At 45.6% G+C, this 24,711-nt stretch overlaps 2 protein-coding genes across 4 annotated transcripts in view; both read right to left on the bottom strand.

The window, feature by feature from the left end:
- KIAA0513 (KIAA0513 ortholog) overlaps positions 1–7,805 on the bottom strand; it is a 74,487-nt gene extending 66,682 nt beyond the window's left edge. Inside the window, exon 1 of one of the 2 annotated variants that reach the window (XM_040329393.1) lies at positions 7,655–7,805. The gene's annotated coding sequence lies outside the window, so the exon portion shown is untranslated. The remainder of the gene's footprint in view (positions 1–7,654) is intronic. The other variant, XM_040329392.1, reaches the window with a different exon arrangement.
- A 13,870-nt stretch (positions 7,806–21,675) lies between these two features.
- The window catches only part of FBXO31 (F-box protein 31), a 31,151-nt gene continuing 28,115 nt past the window's right edge, over positions 21,676–24,711 (bottom strand). For both annotated transcript variants that reach the window (XM_040329390.1, XM_040329391.1), the window contains one exon: positions 21,676–22,220. In XM_040329390.1, the coding sequence (XP_040185324.1) occupies positions 21,998–22,220 (223 nt within the window). In that variant the 3' untranslated portion in view covers positions 21,676–21,997. The remainder of the gene's footprint in view (positions 22,221–24,711) is intronic.

Below are 24,711 nucleotides of genomic sequence, written 5' to 3'. Positions count from 1 at the left end.
AAGGAAAAAGAGAGAAGAGGAAGGAAGGAAGGAAGGAAGGAAGAAGACAGAAGAGGAAGGAAGGAAGGAAGGAAGGAAAGAAAGAAAAAGAGAGAAGAGGAAGGAAGGAAGAAAAGAGAAGAGGAAGGAAGGAAGGAAGGAAGGAAGAAGAGAGAAGGAAGGAAGGAAGGAAGGAAGAAGAGAGAAGAGGAAGGAAGGAAGGAAGGAAGAGAGAAGAGGAAGGAAGGAAGGAAGGAAGGAAGGGAGAAGAGGAAGGAAGGAAGGAAGGAAGGAAGGAAGGAAGGAAGGAAGAAAGAAAGAAAGGAAGGAAGGAAGGAAGGAAGGAAGGAAGGAAGGAAGAAGAGAGAAGAGGAAGAAAGAAAGAAAGAAAGAAAGAAAGAAAGAAAGAAAGAAAGAAAGAAAGAAAGAAAGAAAGAAAGAAAGAAAGAAAGAAAGAAAGAAAGGAGGAATGTTGAAAAGAGAAAAAGAAAAAAAAAAGAGAATGGGAAGAAGACAAAAGAGAAATAGATGGAGGAGGAAAGGGAAAGAAAAAGTAAGAGAAAGGGGGGGGGATGAAAAAAGCAAAGGAGGAAAGGGAAAGGGAAATAGGAATGGCAAGGAAAGAAGGAAGGGGAAATCAAAGGAACTGAAGGAAGGAAAGGGGCAAAGGAAATAAAGATTGGGGAGGTTAGTAAAGATAAGTAATAACGGAAGAAGGAGAAGAAGGGAAGAGAAAACCTCCTGCCTCAAAGTTTGTAGCCAATTAAATCAATCCAGCCTTAAAAAGCACTCAGAAGAAATGTTGCCAAGGGCTGCGCACCCCACCACAATCAGCCGGCACACACCCCCAAGGAGCGAGGAGTATCCCGCTCAGCACAGATGGAACTGGGACCGCCCCACCTTCACTCGTACAACCCAACCAGATAGTAAATTTACACATTGCAGGACAGAATGTGAATAGTCCAGACAACAACCCCAAACCAATGTCACACAGACAACTGCAGGGTCACATTCCAGCACAGAGCACGCTCAAAGATCTGCCTGGACAATAACATGACCTAAAGAGAACCAGTTGCTCCATAACTAGGAACACAATCACCCAGCTCCTGAGTGTGCACAGCAAATAACAGCTCTGTAGTTACAAGGCAAGCAATGACAGGGCTGTGTCATGAACAATCAATGTGAGGTCACAAAAGTCAAAAAAAAGTCATGCGACCTTTGGCCTGCAAGCTTGAGACGAAAGTCGGACCTGAAGTCAGGCTAAATAAGGGGCACCAAGATCATTCTGTAATAGGTGAATCTCTCTGGGACTTTTATTGTTATATCTCTTTGCTGAACTATACAGCTATGGCTCCCTGTTCTGAGCGGTCTCACTTCCCGTGCTGCAAAAAAGGACCTCCACACAATGGCTGCCATGAGCGCAAAAGCTGGAGTGTGATGTGCAGATGTTTTACCACCAAATTATCTGGCAGGTGAATCACTACTGAAACCTCACTCAGTGATTCACACTGTGGGCGTCCCCCAAAATAACTCTTTTGGGGCGGACTAACCCTTTAACAATGGCACCGCGCACACTGCCACCCAAGCAATTAATGCGCTGCCTGTGCTTGGCGTACAAGGCGGGTGTTATCAGCTCTCCCCATTCCTATTATATCACATCCCCCCCCAGTAATGAAATATCACGTGACACATACAGAACAGCATACACTACTTTTTTATATTATAATCTTCATCACATATAATAACTATATAATACAAATACTTATTAGATGGGATAATAATTATTCCGGCACAGAGTGACAATTATAATTCCTGAATCTGTGAAATGATATTATCCTGAATCAGAAAACAAAATTGTTTCTACTTATTATTGACACTATATCATTATATGTATAAATGAGAGTGTGAGTGTGTGTGTGTGTGTGTGTGTGTGTGTGTGTGTGTGTGTGTGTGTGTGTGTGTGTGTGTAGAGATACAAATAAAAGGCGAGAGAGGGTGATAGGATGGAGGAATGGATGGACAGATCAAGAGAAAAGGGAAAGGATGGATAGATTAATGGACAGAGAGAGACAGAGAGAGACAGAGAGAGACAGAGAGAGAGACAGAGACAGACAGAGACAGACAGAGACAGACAGAGACAGACAGAGACAGACAGAGACAGACAGAGACAGACAGAGACAGACAGAGACAGACAGAGACAGACAGAGACAGACAGAGACAGACAGAGACAGACAGAGACAGACAGAGACAGACAGAGACAGACAGAGACAGACAGAGAGACAGAGAGACAGAGAGACAGAGAGACAGCTCTGGATGGAAATAGAAACAGCAAGAGAATTGATGGACATAAACAGATATCAATGGACATAGAGAGGGGACAAGAGAAAGGATGGATGGATGGATAGACCAATAGGTAGATATGAACAAACAGAGTGAGAGAAGGGATGGCTGGATGAGTAGACAGACAGGCAAAGATATGAATAGACAGATGGACAGACAACTAGAGAGAGAGGAAGGTAAATGGAGGAATAGAGAGACATATATGAATAGACAGAGAGCAAGAGAAAGGATGGACGGACCAATAGAGAGAGGAAGGTGAATGGATGGATAGAGAGACAGATATGAATAGACAGAGAGCAAGAGAATGGATGGATGGATGGACAGACCAATAGAGAGAGGAAGGTGAATGGAGGAATAGAGAGACAGATATTAATAGACAGAGAGCAAGAGAAAGGATGGACGGATGGATGGATGGACGGACAGACCAATAGAGAGAGAGGAAGGTGAATGGATGGATGGATAGAGAGACAGATGCGAATAGACAGAGAACAAGAGAATGGATGGATGGATGGATGGATGGACGGATGGATGGATGGACGGACAGACCAATAGAGAGAGAGGAAGGTGAATGGATGGATGGATAGAGAGACAGATGCGAATAGACAGAGAACAAGAGAATGGATGGATGGATGGACTGACAGACCAATAGATAGATATGAATAAACAGATTAAGGGAAAGGATGACTGGATTAATAGACAGACAAAGATATGAATGGACAGAGAATGGATAGACAGACCAACAGAAAAAAAGAGGAAGAGTGAATGTGAGAATGGATGGATGGACAGATATGAATGGCCCTAGAGTGAAATAATTGATGCATAGATAGACAGACCAATAGATATGAACAAACAGAGAGAAAGGATGGCTAGATGAGTAGACCAGTGTTTCTCAACTCCAGTCATCGAGGCGCCCCAACAGGTCATGTTTTCAGGATTTCCCTGAGATGAATTGGCTGTGGTAATTACTAAGGCAGTGAAACTGATCAAATCCCCTGTGCAAAATAATGGAAATCCTGAAAACATGACCTGTTGGGGCGCCTCGAGGACTGGAGTTGAAAAACCCTGGAGTAGACAGACAGAGAGAGGATGGACAGACAGACCAACAGAGAGAAAGAGGGTGAATGTGAGAATGTATGGACGGACATAAATGGCCCTAGAGTGGAATGATGGATGGATGGACTGGCAGACAGACCAATAGATAGATATAAATAAACAGAGTAAGAGTAAGGATGGCTGGATTAAAAGAAAGACCAACAGAAAGAAAGAGGAAGAGTGAATGTGAGAATGGACAGATATGAGTGGAATAATTGATGGATAGATGGACAGACAGACAGACCAATAGATAGATATGAATAAACAGAGTAAGAGAAAGGATGGCTGGATTAATAGACAGAGATATGAATGGACAGAGGATGGATAGACACACCAACAGAAAGAAAGAGGAAGAGTCAATGTGAGGATGGATGGATGGACAGATATGAATGAGTGGAATAATTGATGGATGGATTGACAGACGGATATGAATAAACAGAGAGTAAGAGAAAGGATGGCTGGATGAATAGATAGGCAGACAGACAGAAAGAGATATGAAGGGACAGAGAGGATGAATGGATGGACAGACCAACAGAGAGAAAGAGGAAGGGCGAATGTGAGAATAGATGGATGGATGGATGGATGGACAGACAGACACATAAATGCCCTAGAGAAGAATAATTGATGGATGAGGGGACAGACAGACCCATAGATAGATATGAATAAACAGAGAGTAAGAGAAAGGATGGCTGGATGAGTAGACAGACAGACAGACAGACATGAAGGAACAGAGAGAGGATGGATGAATGGATGGAAAGACCAACAGAGAGAAACAGGAAAGGTGAATTTGATAATGGATGGACAGGCCCTAGAGTAGAATGATGGATGGACTGACAGTCAGACAAATAGATAGATATGAACAGTAGGAGAAAGAATGGCTGGATGAATAGACAGGCAGGCAGAGAGAATGATATGAATGAAGAGAGGATGGATGGACAGACCAACAGAGAGGAAGGATGAATGTGAGAATGGATGGACTGACGGATATAAATGGCCCTAGAGTCTAATGATGGATGGATGGATGGATGGACGGACAGACCAATAGATATATATGAATAAACAGAGTAGGAGAAAGGATGGCTGGAAGAATAGACAGAGAGAGAGAATTATATGGATGGACAGAGGATGGATGGATGGACAGAGGATGGATGGATGGACAGAGGATGGATGGATGGACAGACAGAGGATGGATGGACAGACAGAGGATGGATGGACAGACAGAGGATGGATGGACAGACAGAGGATGGATGGACAGACAGAGGATGGATGGACAGACAGAGGATGGACGGACAGAGGATGGATGGACGGACAGAGGAGGGATGGATGGACGGACAGAGGAGGGATGGATGGACGGACAGAGGAGGGATGGATGGACAGAGGAGGGATGGATGGACAGAGGAGGGATGGATGGACAGAGGAGGGATGGACAGAGGATGGATGGATGGACAGAGGATGGATGGATGGACAGAGGATGGATGGATGGACAGAGGATGGATGGATGGACAGAGGATGGATGGATGGACAGAGGATGGATGGATGGACAGAGGATGGATGGATGGACAGAGGATGGATGGATGGACAGAGGATGGATGGATGGACAGAGGATGGATGGATGGACAGAGGATGGATGGATGGACAGAGGATGGATGGATGGACAGAGGATGGATGGATGGATGGACAGAGGATGGATGGATGGATGGACAGAGGATGGATGGATGGACAGAGGATGGATGGATGGACAGAGGATGGATGGATGGATGGACAGAGGATGGATGGATGGATGGACAGAGGATGGATGGATGGATGGACAGAGGATGGATGGATGGACAGAGGATGGATGGAGAGAGGATGGATGGACAGAGGATGGATGGACAGAGGATGGATGGAGAGAGGATGGATGGACAGAGGATAGATGGATGGATGGATGGACAGAGGATGGATGGATGGACAGAGGATGGATGGATGGATGGACAGAGGATAGATGGATGGATGGACAGAGGATAGATGGATGGATGGATGGACAGAGGATGGATGGATGGACAGAGGATGGATGGATGGACAGAGGATGGATGGATGGACAGAGGATGGATGGATGGACAGAGGATGGATGGATGGACAGAGGATGGATGGATGGACAGACCAAACAGGGAGACAGAGAGGAAGGATGGATGGACAGTCAGATATGAATGGCCTCAGAGTGGATAGATGGACGGACGGACTGACGAACATCTCAACAGATGTAAATGGACAGAGAGAAAGAACGGCTGCATGGATATATGAATAAACAGACCTATAGATAGAGAGAAAGAGTAGATGGATTAATGGGATAGACAGACTAATATGAATGACAGAGAGGGAGCAACAGAAAGGATGGATGGACAGACTGACAGAATGAAGAGAAAGAGGATGGAGGAATACAGAGTCAGACAGAAAGATATGAATGCAGAGAGAAGGATGGATGGACAGACATGTAGAGATATATATATATATATATATATATATATATATATATATATATATATACACACACAAACACACACACACATTATTATTATACAGGATTTATACAGCACCAATAGTTTGCGCAGCGTTTTACAACATGAGGGCAGACAGTACACTCACAATACAGAAGGAATCACACATTACATGTGATCTGTACACAGGACTCGGTATATTCCGGAACTTTTCTCTCTCTCGGGTTCCTGGCAGCACAGACGGTTCTGTAAAAGTCTCTACATGGAAGCAGCTGCCAGGTACGTGTGACAGGTGAGTGTGACCAGGATGTGACTGCGCAGTCGTATAGATGGCAGAAATCCAACGCCAAATAATCACCCCGCACTTCCTAAAAATGAAAGGAACAGCGGCTGCCAATTCCCCGCACCCCGAGGACACAGGGCTCTCCCCACAGGAGCTTACACTCTAATGTCCCCTCCCACACAGTCACACACTATTATTATTATACATTTATATAGCTCTGACTTATACCATAGAGCTGTACAGAGAACACTGAGCCATTATCAGTCTCTGCACCATAGGAGCTTACACTCTAATGTCCCCCCACAGTCCCACACTATTATTATACATATATATAGCTCCGACATATACCGCAGTGCTGTACAGAGAACACTGAGCCATGATCATACATCTCTGCACCAGAGGAGCTTACTCTCTAATGTTCCGGCACACAAATATTTACCATATGTGTGTGAGAGACATTAGAGTGTAAGCTCCTCTGGTGCAGAGACTGATGTGACTGGCTCAGTGTTCTCTGTACAGCACTGCGGTATATGTCAGAGCTTTATATACATATACGTGTATAATAATAATAATAGTGTGTGACTGTGGGGGGGACATTAGAGTGTAAGCTCCTCTGGTGCAGAGACAGATGATAATGGCTCAGTGTTCTCTGTACAGCATTATGGTATAAGTCAGAGCTATATCAATGTAAAATAATAGTGTGTGATTGTGGGGGGGGGGGGGGGGGGAATTAGAGTGTAAGCTCCTCTGGTGCAGAGACAGATGATAATGGCTCAGTGTTCTCTGTACAGCATTATGGTATAAGTCAGAGCTATATCAATGTAAAATAATAGTGAGAGACTGTGTGGGGGGGACATTAGAGTGTAAGCTCTTTTGGTCCAGAGACTGATGTGACTGGCTCAGTGTTCTCTGTACAGAACTACAGTATATGTCAGAGTTATATATATGTATAATAATAGTGAGAGACTGTGGGGGGGGGGGGGGCCTTAGAGTGTAAGCTCCTCTGGTCTCCATGTCCGATTGGTGCTCTGGCGGGTCTGAACACGATGCCCCCCTCCGCAGTCTGGAGAGCCAATTAGGAGGTGGAAGCCAATTACCCTGCCAACATGGATGGGGGGGGTGGGAAGCCGGACACCTGGAGGAAACCCATACACACCCCATGCAGACAGAGGAGGGGAGCACAGGATCTCAGTGCTGCAAGGATCCAGATGGAGACAGAGAAGAGATATATGTAAAGTTGTTGTCAGTTGAGTGAGGATCAGGAAGTGTCAGTTGTGTGCACACACACATGTACACCTCTGTACCCCCTCCCCCTCACACCTCTCTATAGATATAGCAGCGCACTCAGGTGCACACCCTCCATACACTCCTCTCTGGGACTTGCAGTTCCTCCAGCTGGCAATGTTCTGGAGGAAGCGGCTCCCTATGAACTCCCCTCTCCTCAGGCTCACCTCTGCCACCATGCCCCGGTACCCTACCCTCTTACCTTCTCCTCGGTGCCCGACACAGACCCCGCACTCCGCTCCAGCCTTCACTGACTGAGCCTCCGCTCTGCCCGGACCACGCCCACTGGCAGCAGCTGGCAGCTCTCCGCGCCTGCGCACTTTGCGCTACACCCAACTCGGCGCTACGGCCTCCATCTTACTCCTCCCATTAGAGGGCGCGGGGGCTGCTGGAAGATGAAGTTCCCTCAACAGGTGACGTCTCTGCTGAAGAAACTTTCACTTGCTACGTTGTAGATTTCTACAAGCCCGACCAATCACTGAGAGGGATACAAAGTAATAAATGGGAGGGACCAATCACTGAGAGAGATACAAAGTAACAAATGGAAGGCACCAATCACTGAAAGGGATACAAAGTAATAAATGGAAGGGACCAATCACTGAGAGAGAGACAAAGTAACAAATGGAAGGGACCAATCACTGAGAGAGATACAAAGTAATACATGGAAGGGACCAATCACTGAGAGAGATACAAAGTAATAAATGGAAGGGACCAATCACTGAGAGAGATACAAAGTAATAAATGGAAGGGACCAATCACTGAGAGGGATACAAAGTAATAAATGGAAGGGACCAATCACTGAGAGGGATACAAAGTAATAAATGGAAGGGACCAATCACTGAGAGGGATACAAAGTAACAAATGGAAGGGACCAATCACTGAGAGGGATACAAAATAATAAATGGGAGGGACCAATCACTTACCAATCCTAGAGGTGCCTGTCAGGGCTGTAGAAATGTATAATCATAAATTAAAAAAAACATTAAAATATATATAAAATATATATATATATATATATATATATATATATATATATATATATATGTGTGTGTGTGTATATATATATATATATATTTAAAAATTTTAATTTAATATTTGTATTGTTTCTTATACCATTATTATTATTTATTGTAAAGTATTTATTGTATTTATTTTAAAACATTAAAAAAATAAGGCCCCTTTCACACTGAGGAGTTTTTCTGGCATTACAGCGCTAAAATCAGCGCCTAAATACCGCCTGAAAAACTCCTGCCCAGCAATCTCAATGTGAAAGCCGGAGCCCGGAGGGCTTTCACACTGAGGCGATGCGCTGGCAGGAGAGAAAAAAAATCTTCTGCAAGCGGCGTTTACCGCTCCTTCCCATTTAAAACAATGGGAAACCGCAGTAATACCGCTCTGCAGAAGCGCATTGCGGGCGGTATTAACCCTTTTTCGGCTGCTAGCGGGGGTTAATACCGCACCGCTAGCAGCCGAATCCCGCGGCAATTCCGACGCTATACCGCCACCGCACCTGCCGCCCCAGTGTGAAAGGGGCCTAACTGATCAGATCAATATCCCAGGAGTTTCATTGACCTGATTAAGGCTCGATTCACACCTATGCATGTTGCTTTTGAGCATTTTTGCAGTGCTTTTTGCAGTGCTTGCTGTGTTTTTTGACATGCATTTTTACCGTGATTTTACCGCGATTTGCGTCTTGCGTTTTTTTTTCGTCAGCATTTTTTTATTTTTTTTTACATTTCCTTTAGTGACCAGCTAAAAAACAGGTAAACATTTTGAAAAAAACGCAAAATGCAAAATCGTGGTAAAAACGCGGTACTTGCGTTTTGGATGCGGGTCCATTGAATTCTATTGCATGCAAAACACTGCTTTTTGCAGGAAAAAAAAGTCCCCGACCCTTTCCGAAAACGCAGAGGCACAAAAAAGCATTGATGTGAACATGTTCCATAGGAAACCATGTTAAAAAAATTCCCTGCATTTCTGCAAAATGCATCAAAAAACGCAATGGAGCCTAAAAAAGCGTTCCATAAATTTTTTTGGCGCAGTGTATGTCGGTGTTATATAAATGTATCCATTTTCAGGGAATTCTGCCTTATTATTTGATGTTGGATCTCTGTAGGTTCCTCGATTGTCACATGCGGGTCGGTCACATTCACCTGACACGTTCCTGGCCGTTGGTGGTAATTCTCAGGAATGTCACACAGGACGGAGAAAATGGTGAAATGCTCGGTGTGTTCTCACACTACAGGGCAATGAGAGAGTTAAAGCAGACCTTAAAAAATACAGTGGAACCTCGGATTGTGAGTAACACGGTCAACGAGCGTTTCGCGATACGAGTGCTGCATTAAAAAAAAACCTGACTCGGTTTGCGAGCGCTGTCTAGCAAAACGAGCAGGATTCAAGCCAAAGCGGTGTGCAGTACTGCGTTTGGCCTGAAGTGGGGGGCGCTGGCAGGGCCACCATCAGGAATTATGGGGCCCCTTACACAGCTTCAGGCATGGGCCCCCTAGAGCTGGGGGGGGGGGGGGAGGGGTGCTGCCGCCTCAAATTGAGAAGCGGGGGGGCTGCCGCGGGTGGATGCCGCTGCAAATTGAGAAGCAGGGGGGGGGGGCCTTTACAAAAAAAAAAGAAATTAAAAAATATATATATATATATATATATATAAAAAAAAGGGGGGTGACCGTCCGGGGCCCTGGAAAAAAGAAATAAAAAAAATATATATATATATATAAAAAAAAGGGGGTGACCGTCCGGGGCCCTGGGCCCTTTAATAATAAAAAAAAAATGTAAAAAAAAAAGTAGGGGAGGGATTGCCATCCAGCGCCCTGGGGACCTCTGGGCCCTAGTATAAAAAAAAAATAAAACAAATATATACATTTTTTAAATTAATTTAAACAAAGGTGGGTTGCTATCCAGGGCCCACGAGACCTCCGGGCCCTTTAATAAAATATATATATATATATATATATATATATATATATAAAAAGTAAAAAAAAAAGAAATATTTTTTTTATATCTAAAAAAAATGTAAAAAAAAAAATTATAAAAAATAAATAAAAGGGGGATTGCCATCTGGGCAACCCCCTGGGGACCTTTGGGCCCTTTAATAAATATATATATATATATATATATATATATATATATATATATATATATATATATATATATATATAAAAAACATTTTTTAATAAAAAATAAATAAAAAAGGACCTCTGGGTCCTTTAATAAAATTGCTATATATATATATATATATATATATATATATATATATATATATATATATATATATATATATTAGGGGTGTTGAAAATGATCGCCGCATCGATGCATCGCGATTATGCCTGTCCCGATTCGGCATCGATGCGGGTATGCAGCCTAATCGATTATGAATGACGTCATTCTAGCTCCTCCCCCTCGCCCGCACAGCAGCGTCTTTTCCGGTCATGACAGACCAGTGACCGGCTGGCTGCGCCTGGTGCCGTTCCCCTTATTAGAGGATGTAGCCTAATAAGTATTCTGCCCGGCCCCTCACCCACGCTCTCCCCCTTCTCAGGATGTGTACCTGTGTGGAGTGACACGGGTCATCTCCCCGATGGGCTGGCGCAGATCACTGCACGGAGCTGTGAGACAGATTACTGCAGCTGTCTTATCACACGTGGAATAAGGAATAGCGTCGGCTTCAGAAAACAAGCTTTGAGGAGGGGGGATGGTAGGAGTGCTCCGGAGGTGAGATAAGTCTGTCAGTCTGCTTAATTTATGTGAGGGGTGAGTGCAGAGAAGTGGCATATCCCCCCCCCCCCCCCCCCCCATCCAGTGTATACTGTCTGTGTGCCTAACACATTGGGGGCTGAAAAATAAAATGTTTCATGTTTCACCAGTGCTAATGAATTGATGTAAACTGAACACCAACTGGGAAAAGTGACATGCTAAACAAAACTCCTGTGATACCTTAGGATCTTTTTGATCATTCCTATTACCTATAAACATGTACTGGTCCAGTCCCTCCATGGGTTTTATCAAATAAACTTTGTTTTTCTTTATTACTGTCACTAATTGATTGACTTCATTCTGGTCTTAACCCATTGAGCGCTGACTTACATTGGGGGCTGCACAGTGCACACTCTTTTTCCGTCTAATTTCTTCCAAAGATTTCCCTATCACTTCTCCCCTCTGGAAACATGCAGTGATCTGCAAGCAGTATATTATTTCTTACTGATTGGAATGTCTTCCCTTTTCTTTTTTTTGCACTGATGTTGACCTGTTTACTATCCAAGTTGCTGCCAAAAGACTAAAGGGTATTATTTTTTCCTTTAATATAAAAAATATATCATATTTACCTGCTGACCGTCTCTTGTACCATGTCTGCAGTCCCTGACCGTCTCTTGTACCATGTCTGCAGTCCCTGACCATCTCTTGTACCATGTCTGCAGTCCCTGACCATCTCTTGTACCATGTCTGCAGTCCCTGACCATCTCTTGTACCATGTCTGCAGTCCCTGACCGTCTCTTGTACCATGTCTGCAGTCCCTGACCGTCTCTTGTACCATGTCTGCAGTCCCTGACCATCTCTTGTACCATGTCTGCAGTCCCTGACCATCTCTTGTACCATGTCTGCAGTCCCTGACCATCTCTTGTACCATGTCTGCAGTCCCTGACCGTCTCTTGTACCATGTCTGCAGTCCCTGACCGTCTCTTGTACCATGTCTGCAGTCCCTGACCGTCTCTTGTACCATGTCTGCAGTCCCTGACCGTCTCTTGTACCGTGTCTGCAGTCCCTGACCGTCTCTTGTACCGTGTCTGCAGTCCCTGACCGTCTCTTGTACCGTGTCTGCAGTCCCTGACCGTCTCTTGTACCGTGTCTGCAGTCCCTGACCATCTCTTGTACCATGTCTGCAGTCCCTGACCATCTCTTGTACCATGTCTGCAGTCCCTGACCGTCTCTTGTACCATGTCTGCAGTCCCTGACCATCTCTTGTACCATGTCTGCAGTCCCTGACCATCTCTTGTACCGTGTCTGCAGTCCCTGACCATCTCTTGTACCGTGTCTGCAGTCCCTGACCGTCTCTTGTACCGTGTCTGCAGTCCCTGACCGTCTCTTGTACCGTGTCTGCAGTCCCTGACCGTCTCTTGTACCGTGTCTGCAGTCCCTGACCGTCTCTTGTACCGTGTCTGCAGTCCCTGACCGTCTCTTGTACCGTGTCTGCAGTCCCTGACCGTCTCTTGTACCGTGTCTGCAGTCCCTGACCGTCTCTTGTACCGTGTCTGCAGTCCCTGACCGTCTCTTGTACCGTGTCTGCAGTCCCTGACCGTCTCTTGTACCGTGTCTGCAGTCCCTGACCGTCTCTTGTACCGTGTCTGCAGTCCCTGACCGTCTCTTGTACCGTGTCTGCAGTCCCTGACCGTCTCTTGTACCGTGTCTGCAGTCCCTGACCGTCTCTTGTACCGTGTCTGCAGTCCCTGACCGTCTCTTGTACCGTGTCTGCAGTCCCTGACCGTCTCTTGTACCGTGTCTGCAGTCCCTGACCGTCTCTTGTACCGTGTCTGCAGTCCCTGACCGTCTCTTGTACCGTGTCTGCAGTCCCTGACCGTCTCTTGTACCGTGTCTGCAGTCCCTGACCGTCTCTTGTACCGTGTCTGCAGTCCCTGACCGTCTCTTGTACCGTGTCTGCAGTCCCTGACCGTCTCTTGTACCGTGTCTGCAGTCCCTGACCGTCTCTTGTACCGTGTCTGCAGTCCCTGACCGTCTCTTGTACCGTGTCTGCAGTCCCTGACCGTCTCTTGTACCGTGTCTGCAGTCCCTGACCGTCTCTTGTACCGTGTCTGCAGTCCCTGACCGTCTCTTGTACCGTGTCTGCAGTCCCTGACCGTCTCTTGTACCGTGTCTGCAGTCCCTGACCGTCTCTTGTACCGTGTCTGCAGTCCCTGACCGTCTCCTGTAGCGTGTCTGCAGTCCCTGACCGTCTCCTGTAGCGTGTCTGCAGTCCCTGACCGTCTCCTGTAGCGTGTCTGCAGTCTCTGACCGTCTCCTGTAGCGTGTCTGCAGTCTCTGACCGTCTCCTGTAGCATGTCTGCAGTCTCTGACCGTCTCCTGTAGCATGTCTGCAGTCTCTGACCGTCTCCTGTAGCATGTCTGCAGTCTCTGACCGTCTCCTGTAGCATGTCTGCAGTCTCTGACCGTCTCCTGTAGCATGTCTGCAGTCTCTGACCGTCTCCTGTAGCATGTCTGCAGTCTCTGACCGACTCCTGTAGCATGTCTGCAGTCTCTGACCGTCTCCTGTAGCATGTCTGCTGTGTTTAGACTTTGCTACATGCAGGAAGTGTTTAGTGTGTGTTTTTTTTTAAACAGATAGAAAAAAAAAATGGAGTACTTAAATTTTTTTTGATGAAAGCCATGCGCACTTGCGCTGCAATCGTGATGCATCGCGGAATCGAATCGAGTCGAATCGTGGACTTGATAATCGTAATCGCATCGAATCGTGAGACCGGTGAAGATGCGCAGCCCTAATATATATATATATATATATATATATATATATAAAATGAATAAAAAAAAATTAAAAAAAATGTAAAACGTAATAATAAAATGAAAATAAACTACTACCAACAGTCCTTGCCCACTGACACAATCAACTGTTCTACTGACACTGTCCATTGCCCTATTATATATATATATATATATATACACACGCATGTGTGTTTGAGCTTTGGGGTGCACACCCTCATGTAATAGCTTTCTGGCTGGCATCCTGCTGTGGGTGGGCTTGCTGGCTGGCATCCTGCTGTGGGTGGGCTTGCTGGCTGGCATCCTGCTGTGGGTGGGCTTGCTGGCTGGCATCCTGCTGTGGGTGGGCTTGCTGACTGGCATCCTACTGTGGGTGGCTTTATGGCTGGAATCCTGCTGTGGGTGGGCTTGCTGGCTGGCACCCTGCTGGCACACACTGTCCACTACACATTACACTACAATGTCTTTGGAAGGTTGACAGGCGTGCTCACAACCTGTCGAACTCTATTCAACACTTTGCTTATGATGTTCCTCTTTTCACCCAAAACACTTCAAGTAAACAACAAAGTTACAAAATAGAACAATAGAAGAAAAGAAGCACTTCCTTTTTTAATGGGGGAATAAACACAGTTTAAGAAAACAATATACCGTATTTATCGGCGTATATCGCGCACTTTTTTCCCCTTAAAATGAGGGGAAAATTGTGGGTGCGCGATATACGCCGATAGCCGCTTCCCACGCTCAGTTTGAATGGAGCCGCCGTCATATACCGAGTGCAGTACACTCGGGCACATTATGCTAGGCTCGGCTTCGCTCGTGCTCACGCATAAACGTCACAGAGCGTGAGCACGAGCGAAGCCGAGCCTTGCCGAATGTACCCGAGTGTACTGCACTCGGTATATGTCGGCAGAGGCGTTCGAACTGAGCGCGGGGAGCGGGGATTCGACTCGAGGCGCGCGCTGAAGAAGCTGGGAGGACACCACCGAGGCCGCAGACGGACCGGACGATGGACGCTGGGAAAGACACCAAAACTGTAAGTAATAAAATCTTATAACTTTTTTTTTACAGGAATTTCGGGGCAACTTTAGGGGTGCGCGCTATACCCCAATAAATACGGTACAATATTTCTTCACTATCATATATAAATGGATCACAGTTTTCCCCTTACCACAAAGTAAAATTCCAGTCACTATAAACCAAGAAAACATATTTTATTCTAGAAATTGGCTGGAGACACTCATAGATGGTGTCTATGCTAGATTAAGGCTTACCTGTAGCTAGCCTGGATATCTCCTAACCCTGCACAGTTTAGGAGACATCCCCCTGTGTCTGCATGTGCCGAAGTCATTGGGACATGCGCACTGAAGCAATGGCCCGTTGTGCCGTTGCTTCAGTTAGACGTGCCATTAACGTCATTGCGGTTCCGGCCAATCACAGCGCCGGAGCCGCGATACCCAGAAGTAAGCCCTGGGAAAGATGTCGCCGCCGGAGGGGGAGACAAGGACAGCTTCGGGCTGAGGTAATTCATAATGAGCTAGTATGCTATGCATACTAGCTCAGTATACCGCTGACGTCACCTCTATCAGTTGGGGCAGCACGTCATTCCGACATCCGAGTCTTGATCCGCCAGCTGCTGTGGGGGTGATAGGTGGTCCTTGCATATTTAGAGGCGGGTCTTGACAGGATCAACCGATAAAGTGGGTGTGATGGGCAGTCCCTGCATATTTAGAGGCAAGGTCTAGGCTGGATCAACCTGTAATGTGGGTGTGATAGGCAGTCCCTGCATATTTAGAGGCGGGGTCTTGGCGAGATCAACCTGTAATGTGGGTGTGATGGGCAGTCCCTGCATATTTAGAGGCGGGGTCTGGGCTGGATTAACCTGTAAGTGGGTGTGATGGGCAGTCCCTGCATATTTAGAGGCGGGGTCTAGGCTGGATCAACCTGTAATGTGGGTGTGATGGGCAGTCCCTGCATATTTAGAGGCGGGGTCTTGTCGAGATCAACCTGTAATGTGGGTGTGATGGGCAGTCCCTGCATATTTAGAGGCGGGGTCTTGTCGAGATCAACCTGTAATGTGGGTGTGATGGGCAGTCCCTGCATATTTAGAGGCAGGGTCTAGGCTGGATCAACCTGTAAGTGGGTGTGATGGGCAGTCCCTGCATATTTAGAGGCAGGGTCTAGGCTGGATCAACCTATAAGTGGGTGTGATGGGCAGTCCCTGCATATTTAGAGGTGGGGTCTAGGCTGGATCATCCTGTAAGTGGGTATGATGGGCAGTCCCTGCATATTTAGAGGCAGGGGTCTTGGGCAGACCCATTAAATAGGCATGATGAGTGCTCCTTGTATATTTATTAGCAGGGTGTGGGCGGGACCACCCATAAAATAGATGTGATATAGGCACGCCCACCTGGAAAGTGAGTGGATGAAATATTGAACTTGGGCGGGGTTTACTTTGTCCCAGAATCTGGGACTAAGATGCTGGTTGGCTGATACAGACACAGCAATTTATGTGTCTGCAGTTCCACCAAAGGAACAAACAGTGCAAAACTGAATTCACAAAGATGCTCGGCGGTCTGCCCCGACCTCACAGCATTGGTATTTATTAGGAGGAATTATACAGGAAAAAGTCTGACCTTTATAACATTCGATCCCAAAATAAATTTATACAAAAAATAAAAAAAACATAATAAAAGAAAATCTGTAAAAACGACACTTTGTAGCGGTCGGACCGATCCCAATGGTCTGAATTAATAAGAACAAGTTTCATTATTTGTTAAAATCTCTCTTTATTATTTTAGTTCCAAGAATTAAACCCATTGAGTGGTTTTATCTTCCCGCGTTTCTGCACAACAACGTCTCACTGTACACGCGCCCCACATCAGTGCAGATCCGGGGGGGGGGGGGGGACTCCGATACAAGCGCGGTGTCGTTCCCCGTCTTCTGCCCTTATCAAGTAGCCCGGCAGTCCATCCATATCCTGCACTAGCAACCTCACCTAAAACATCCCCCGTTAAGGTAGATTGCAAGCTCCCGTGACCACATCTGGATCTCGTGCGTTTGTTTCGATGTGTTATTATTTGATATGTTTTGACTGCAACATTATTCTTTTTTTTAGAGGTGTATTTATAAAATACTGTTTATTTGCGAATGGGGGCAAAATCAAATCTTCTCAGGCTATTTTATCTCCATGTTAATTGTCCTTTTTAGAATGAATCAGGAAAATACTGGATTATGGTTAGATCAGGGCTCCACAAATCCCGGGCGCCAGGTCGCCATGGCGACTAGAAATGGCATCCTGGCGACTTGGCTTGGAAGGTGGGCTGGCGCCATCTGGTGGTGAGCCGTTGGTATTACAAGTCATTACCACCAGTTGTGTGAGGTGGTGCCATCTGGTGGTGAGCCGTTGGTATTACAAGTTATTACCACCAGTTGTGTGAGGTGGCGCCATCTGGTGGTGGCCGTTGGTATTACAAGTTAAACAACAATTCTAATGTCATTTTTCACTATTTTCACTGCCATCTTCTTACCTCTAATTAGAACCCCCAAACATTATATATATATATTTTATCCTAACACCTTAGAGAATAAAATGGCGATCGTTGCAATACTTTCTGTCACGCCGTATTTGCGCAGCAGTCTTACAAGCGCACTTTTTTGGGAAAAAATTACACTTTTTTTAATTAAAAAATAAGACAGTAAAGTTATCCCCATTTTTTTTAATATTATGAAAGATAATGTTACGCCGAGTAAATTGATACCCAACATGTCACGCTTCAAAATTGCGTCCGCTCGTGGAATGCCGACAAACTTTTACCCTTTAAAATCTTCATAGGCGACGTTTAAAAAAATCTACAGGTTGCATGTTTTGAGTTACAGAGGAGGTCTAGAATTATTGCTCTCGCTCTACCAATCGCGGCGATACCTCACATGTGTGGTTTGAACACCGTTTACATATGCGGGCGCAGCTCACGTATGTGTTCGCTTCTGCGCGCAACCTCGTTGGGACGGGGTGCGTTTTCTGGCTCCTAACTTTTTTAGCTGGCTCCTAGATTCCAAGCAAATTTGTCAAACCCTGCATTAGATGGAGCGGACAATCATAGTCAATAAGCATTTCTTTTCCGTGATCAGCCTCCCTCTAGTGGCCATAATGCAGTATTTTCCTGATTTATTCTATTATGTTTGAATCAATAACATTTAACCTGGAGATATAATAACCTAATAACATTCAATTTTAATTTTACCCTCATTCACACAGAACTAATGTTTCACAGGATGCAAAGCTCTATTTTATTTTTTATAAATAACCCCCCCATCCCCAACTATTGGAAACCTGTTTGATATACTTTTTGTTGGTCTGTCTCCAGCCTCAAATCTGCTAACACCTACAAGTCCCCGCCCAGTCTGATGCAAGAGCGGCATTTGATAATTATAAGAATCTGCAAAAGAAAGGAAATATAAAAATTGGGGGAAACAGGCATTTTTTGGTCTGGCAGGAAGGTCAAACTTTATAGCTGCACCAGATAGGCATCAGGAGGTCGCACTATCTTCCAGCGTTTGCATCTCGGCACCCTACACACGATCCAATGAATGATCATGCAACAAACACAATGTCCTTGTCACCTCCAGTAAGTTAAACTAAAAGTTATCTTTCTTCTGTAGACTACCAATCCCTGTATACCCCATGTAATGGAGAAGAACAAAGTCGGACATGTTTGCAGTCCAGCCTGGGTGACAACCATGACTCCCTCCATAAATTCAATGGCGGAGTGAGCGTAGCTGCTTAGAGGACAGAAGGTGTGTAATTCCTCCAGGTACTCCAGTTTCCTCCCACACTCTAGAGAAATGTCGGTAGTCATAGGCGTCTGCAGGTAGGGGCTAGGGGGGGGGGCAAGCGCCCCCCCTGTAATCAGGGATCAGCAAGGTGTGCGCCATAGGCATGTGCATGGGTTGTACACGCCTAGATTCTGCACCCTGTACATAGCACACGCCTGGAATCTGCACCCTGTACATAGCACACGCCTGAAATCTGCACCCTGTATATAGCACACGCCTGGAATCTGCACCCTGTACATAGCACATGCCTGGAATCTGCACCCTGTACATAGCACACGCCTGGAATCTGCACCCTGTACACAGCACACGCCTGGAATCTGCACCCTGTACACAGCACACGCCTGGAATCTGCACCCTGTACACAGCACATGCCTGGAATCTGCACCCTGTACATAGCACACGCCTGGAATCTGCATCCTGTACATAGCACACTCCTGGAATCTGCACCCTGTACACAGCACACGCCTGGAATCTGCACCCTGTACATAGCACACGCCTTGAATCTGCACCCCTGTACATAGCACACGCCTGGAATCTGCAACCTGTACACAGCATACGCCTGGAATCTGCAACCTGTACACAGCATACGCCTGGAATCTGCACCCTGTACACAGCATACGCCTGGAATCTGCACCCTGTACATAGCACATGCCTGGAATCTGCACCCTGTACATAACACATACCTAGAATAAAGTCTGCTGTTTCCCCTTTAAAAATAAATACTTGCGAGCCGTGGCTAAGCCCCTCCCCTTCATGACATTGCTGAAAGGGAGTCGAGCATGGGTGACCTTAAATTGATGCCCTCCCCCTGAAAAAAGTTCTGCGGACGCCCATGCCGGTAGGTTAATCGGATCCTGTCTAAATCGGCCCTAGTATATGTATGAATGTGCGTTAGGGACCTTAGATTGTAAGCTCCTTGAGGGTAGGGACTGATGTGAATGTACAATGTCTATGTAAAGCGCTGCGTAAATTGACGGCGCTATACAAGTACCTGAAATAATAATAAATCAAATGACAAAAGCCTGTTAAAAAGAATGCAGCCACGTCACTTTGTTATTCAGGGCCCTTCTTGTTATAGGGTGACCACACTCCAGACCTGTCTTCCTATTGTCCTCTGGTGTTGTCACCCTGCCGCATACGCCCCCTGGTGGAAATGAAATACGGCTGTGCCCACACATTTTGTACACAGGCATGGTCTGCCCTTGTGAAAGCTGGTCCAAAGCATTGATGTGCAGCCGACTCTGGTGTGAGAGCATAGAAATAGGAAGTGGCTGAGAAGAGGCTGGAGGAGATCAGCATCACTGAAAGGTAATGAAAAAAAAAATATGAAAAAAAGAAAAGGATTTTTAAAAGAAAAAAGAAACACATGGCTAACTAAACGTCATCCAGTTAGGTCTACTGTGTCAAATACAGTACCCTACCCACATGACCGAGGTACGACGTATTGGCGCAGTAGCATCAGAGGGGCTAAAATACACCTAAACCTGGCCCGGGGCCAGTAGGGCTTTTGAAACCCTGCAGTGTGGTGCCAATCCAGCCCAATTGTTCCATCGTCTGATTGCTTAGTTATTGCAATCGCATTAAATGAAAAATGTAAAGACCTTTTTTTTATAATTCAGTCTTTTAATAGACCAAATGAGGATTTTATTAAAAAAATTGATTTCACGGCTCTGCTTTGCAATTTATATTATCTTGAGCAAAAAACAGCACATGTGCATCGCCCTGGAAAAGAAAATACGATCAAAGATTCGGATCAAATCTTCGAAACTGATGGGCGGCCACATTGTAACATTGTATCTTGTGTATTGCAGCTGCACACAAGAGTGACATCTTGTGGCAGTAATTGGTACTGCAAGAAGTAAAAATGAACCCATTATTTATATACAAATTAAAAAATATAGGGCTAGATTCAGCATTGATTTACGCCGGCGTATCTATAGATACGCCGCGTAAATTCAAAGCTGCGCCGGCGTATCTTTTTTTCTGTATTCAGAAAGCAAGATACGCCGAAATTAGCCTAAGATCCGACTGGCGTAAGTCTCTTACACCGTCGTATCTTAGGGTGCATATTTACGCTGGCCGCTAGGTGGCGCTTCCGTCGTTTTCGGCGTAGAATATGCAAATTACCTAGATACGCCGATTCACAAACGTACGTGCGCCCGGCGGAATTTTTTTACGTCGTTTGCGTAAGGCTTTTCCGGCGTAACGTTGCTCCTGCTTCTATGAGGCGTACGCAATGTTAAGTATGGACGTCGTTCCCGCGTCGAATTTAGAATTTTTTACGTTGTTTGCTTAAGTCGTTCGCGAATAGGGCTGGACGTAATTTACGTTCACGTCGAAACCAATACGTCCTTGCGGCGTACTTTAGACCAATGCACACTGGGATATGTACACGGACGGCGCATGCGCCGTTCGTAAAAAAACATCAATCACGTCGGGTCACCACCCATTTACATAAAACACGCCCCCCTCATACTCATTTGAATTAGGCGCGCTTACGCCGGCCCCATTTACGCTACGCCGCCGTAATTTAGGAGGCAAGTGCTTTGTGAATACAGCACTTGCCTCTCTGATTTACGGCAGCGTAGTGTAAATACGATACGCTACGCTGCCGTAACAATGCGCCCGGCTACCTCAATCTAGGCCATAGATTTTAATTTTAAAATCTAAATATAGCTAGTGCAACCTATAGATGGAACCGCCTGGACTTTTTACTGCCAATTAAATATTGCAATAGACCATTACCTTGTTGCTCAGGGTAAGTTACCTTCTTGCCATTTAGCTATACCAGAACCCCCACCCCCCCCCCCCCCCCGCTTGTTCCTGCTTTTAGATGGATGTACAAAAATAGGACCTGGTTTATCCTGCCCTGATAAGGTGGGTTCATTAATATATAAGTTAGGCATATATTTATATATTATTACATAGGGTAGGCAGATTATATACATGTAATGAGGTTTTTTTTTTCCATTTCCATTGGTTTTCATTGTATTTAAAAGCATCACTTCCAGACTCTTTAGTATCCTACAGAAACATTGCAATGGATTGCAAGGCCTGTCAGTGCACCAAGGATTAAAGAGTACATGCACCGTGTTTTCCGCCCTCCAGAGGTCGCCATAGTTGCTTGTTGAGGTTGGGGAAAGGGAGGGGGACGGGACAGACCTAAACAGTGAAATGACCCGGATTCTGTTAAGCTCCTCCCACCACACCCCCCCTAGGTTGTCCATAGTTGCATAGCTCGCAGCATTTCATCGAAGGCCTCCGGCGCCGGCGGCTGAGAGTTCTGAAACTTGTCCGTCATGCGGCTGTACAGGCTGAAGGATTTCAGCTCCAGCCATATGAATCCGAAACGGTTGTCGTCAAAGAGGATGAAGAGGCCAGGTGTCCGCTCCGGGCTGCTGAATCCGTGGCCGGCTATGAGGCCCGTTCCATAAAAGCTTTAAAAAAGGCAAAAACAGAAAATTCTGTTAAAATAAAAAAAATAAAAAAACACAAATGACCAAATATATATAATATAATATATTGTTTTCACTGTTGATCTCTGACCCGCCTGCTTTGGTGCCAATTAAAAAAATCTGCCAAAGATAATAAAAAGCGATCCGAGTGAGAAAAACCTTTAATTTCATAATCAGATGTTCAGTAATCTCCCTCTTTACTATCAGCATCTAAGCCCCAATGAAGTGAGTCTTAAGTCCTGGATCATGTTTGCTTTTTCTTGTAACCTTGTTGTGTGCAGATAACAGTGACTATGCTTACACCATGGCCCGGATTCACGTACCTCGGCACATAGTTATGCCGGCGTAGCGTATCAAATATACGCTACGCCAACGTAGCGCAGAGCGACGAGCACAGTATTCACAAAGCACTTGCTCCCAACGTTGCGCCGGCGTAACGTAAATTCTTCGGCGTAAGCCGGCCTAATTCAAAGTAGGTGGAAGTGGGCGTGATCCATTTAAATGAAGCGTGACCCCATGCAAATGATGGGCCGAACGAACGGCGCATGCGCCGTCCCGTGGACGCATTCCAGTGCGCATGCTCAGAATCACGTCTAAAATACTCCATAAGATACGTCGAATCACTGCCTACGACGTGACGTAACCTACGCCTAGCCCTATTCACGTACTACTACGTAAACAACGTAAAATACGACGCCTGTTCCCTGGTCCATACCTTAACATGACTTACCCCTGCTTTATGAGGCTTAACTTTACGCCGGACGTACGACTTACGTAAACCGCGTATATGAATGCCCCGGGCGCAAGTACATTCGTGAATCGGTGTATCTCCCTCATTTGCATATTCAATTCGTAAATCTATGGAAGCACCCCTTGCTGCCAGCGTAAATATGCGCCGACGATACGACGTCGTAGGAAACTTACGTCGGTCGGATGAAGCCTAATTTCAGGCGTATCTAGTTCTATGGGCACGGCGCATAGATACGACGGCGCACATTTACACTTACGCTGCGTATCTCGAGATACGTCGGCGTAAGTGCTACGTGAATCCGAGCCCATATCTATAGCGCTTAATTTACCCCATACTTTGTACTCTACTCCGGGGACCCCCCCCCGCCCCAAAGATTTTCTGGTTTATAGAGAGCTGCCTTTAAAATTGTGTCCAGTTTTATCTCTCTACCTATTAAGTATAAACCAGGGAATTCACTACCAACGAAGAGCACTGGGGTCTTGGGTGTTCTGGGCTGAAGGTAATCCAAGGACGTCCTTGGGCACTTGAAAGAAACTGCTCTATGGGCCCGGGTCTAATCTATAAAGGTAAGGTGAGCCCACAGGTAGAGTTTAATATAATGTTTACACATTTTGGGAAGACCTGCATGTTTATACAAATTACATTTAGATGTTGCTGCTGGAAAACCCTTGAATGACCTCCAACTGCTTGACATATTCAGGGTCCCATCATCAGCACAAATAATTGCCGAATACACACTATGCCCAAATGTCTGAACCACTGACCATCACATCTATATGAGCTTGTTGGATATCCCATTTCAAATCTAAACCTTGACCGTCACCATGGCCATTAAAATAGAGTTGACCCCCTTTCTGACCAGAACACCCTCCACTCGCCATGGCCATTAATATAGAGTTGACCCTCATTATGGAGTTAACCCTTACTATGGCCATTAATATGAGAGTTGTCCCTCACCATGACCAGTAATCTAGCGTTGATCCTCACCATGGCCACTAATAGAGTTGGCCCCTTGCCTTGGCCACTAATATGAAGTTGACCCTCGACATGGCCATCAATATAAAGTTGACCCTTGACATGGCCATTAATACAGAGTTGCCCCTCACCATGGCCATTGATATAGAGTTGCCCCTTGCCATGGCCACTAATATAGAGTTGACCCTCACCATAGCCACTAATATAGAGTTGACTCTTGACATGGCTTTCAATATAAAGTTGACCCTCGACGTGGGCACTAATATAGAGTTGGCCCTTTGCCTTGGCCACCAATATAGAGTTGACCCCTTGCCTTAGCCACTAATATAGAGTTGTCCCTCGACATGGCCATTAATACAGAGTTGCCCCTTACCATGGCCATTAATATAGAGTTGACCCTTACCATGGCCATTAATATAGATTTGACCCTCACCATGGCCACTGATTTAGAGTTGACACTTGACATGGCCATTAATATTGAGTTGACTCGACATGGTCATTATAGAGTTGACACTCACCATGGCTATTGCTATAGAGTTGACCCTCAAATATCCATTACTATAGAGCCAACCCTCACCATGGCCATTGCTATAGAGTTGACCCTTGATATGGCCATTAATATAGAGTTTACCCTCATCATGGCCATTAATATAGAGTTGATTATCATCATGACCAATAATATAGAGTTGACCCTCGACATGACCATTAATCGCTTAACGACAGCGCATTTCGGCCCTGTAAGAGATT

This window comes from Rana temporaria, chromosome 11, assembly GCF_905171775.1.
Source record: "Rana temporaria chromosome 11, aRanTem1.1, whole genome shotgun sequence".
Lineage (NCBI taxonomy): Eukaryota > Metazoa > Chordata > Amphibia > Anura > Ranidae > Rana > Rana temporaria.
The sequence above is the reverse complement of the archived record's forward strand: the minus strand, read 5'-3'. Positions and strand labels throughout refer to the sequence as shown.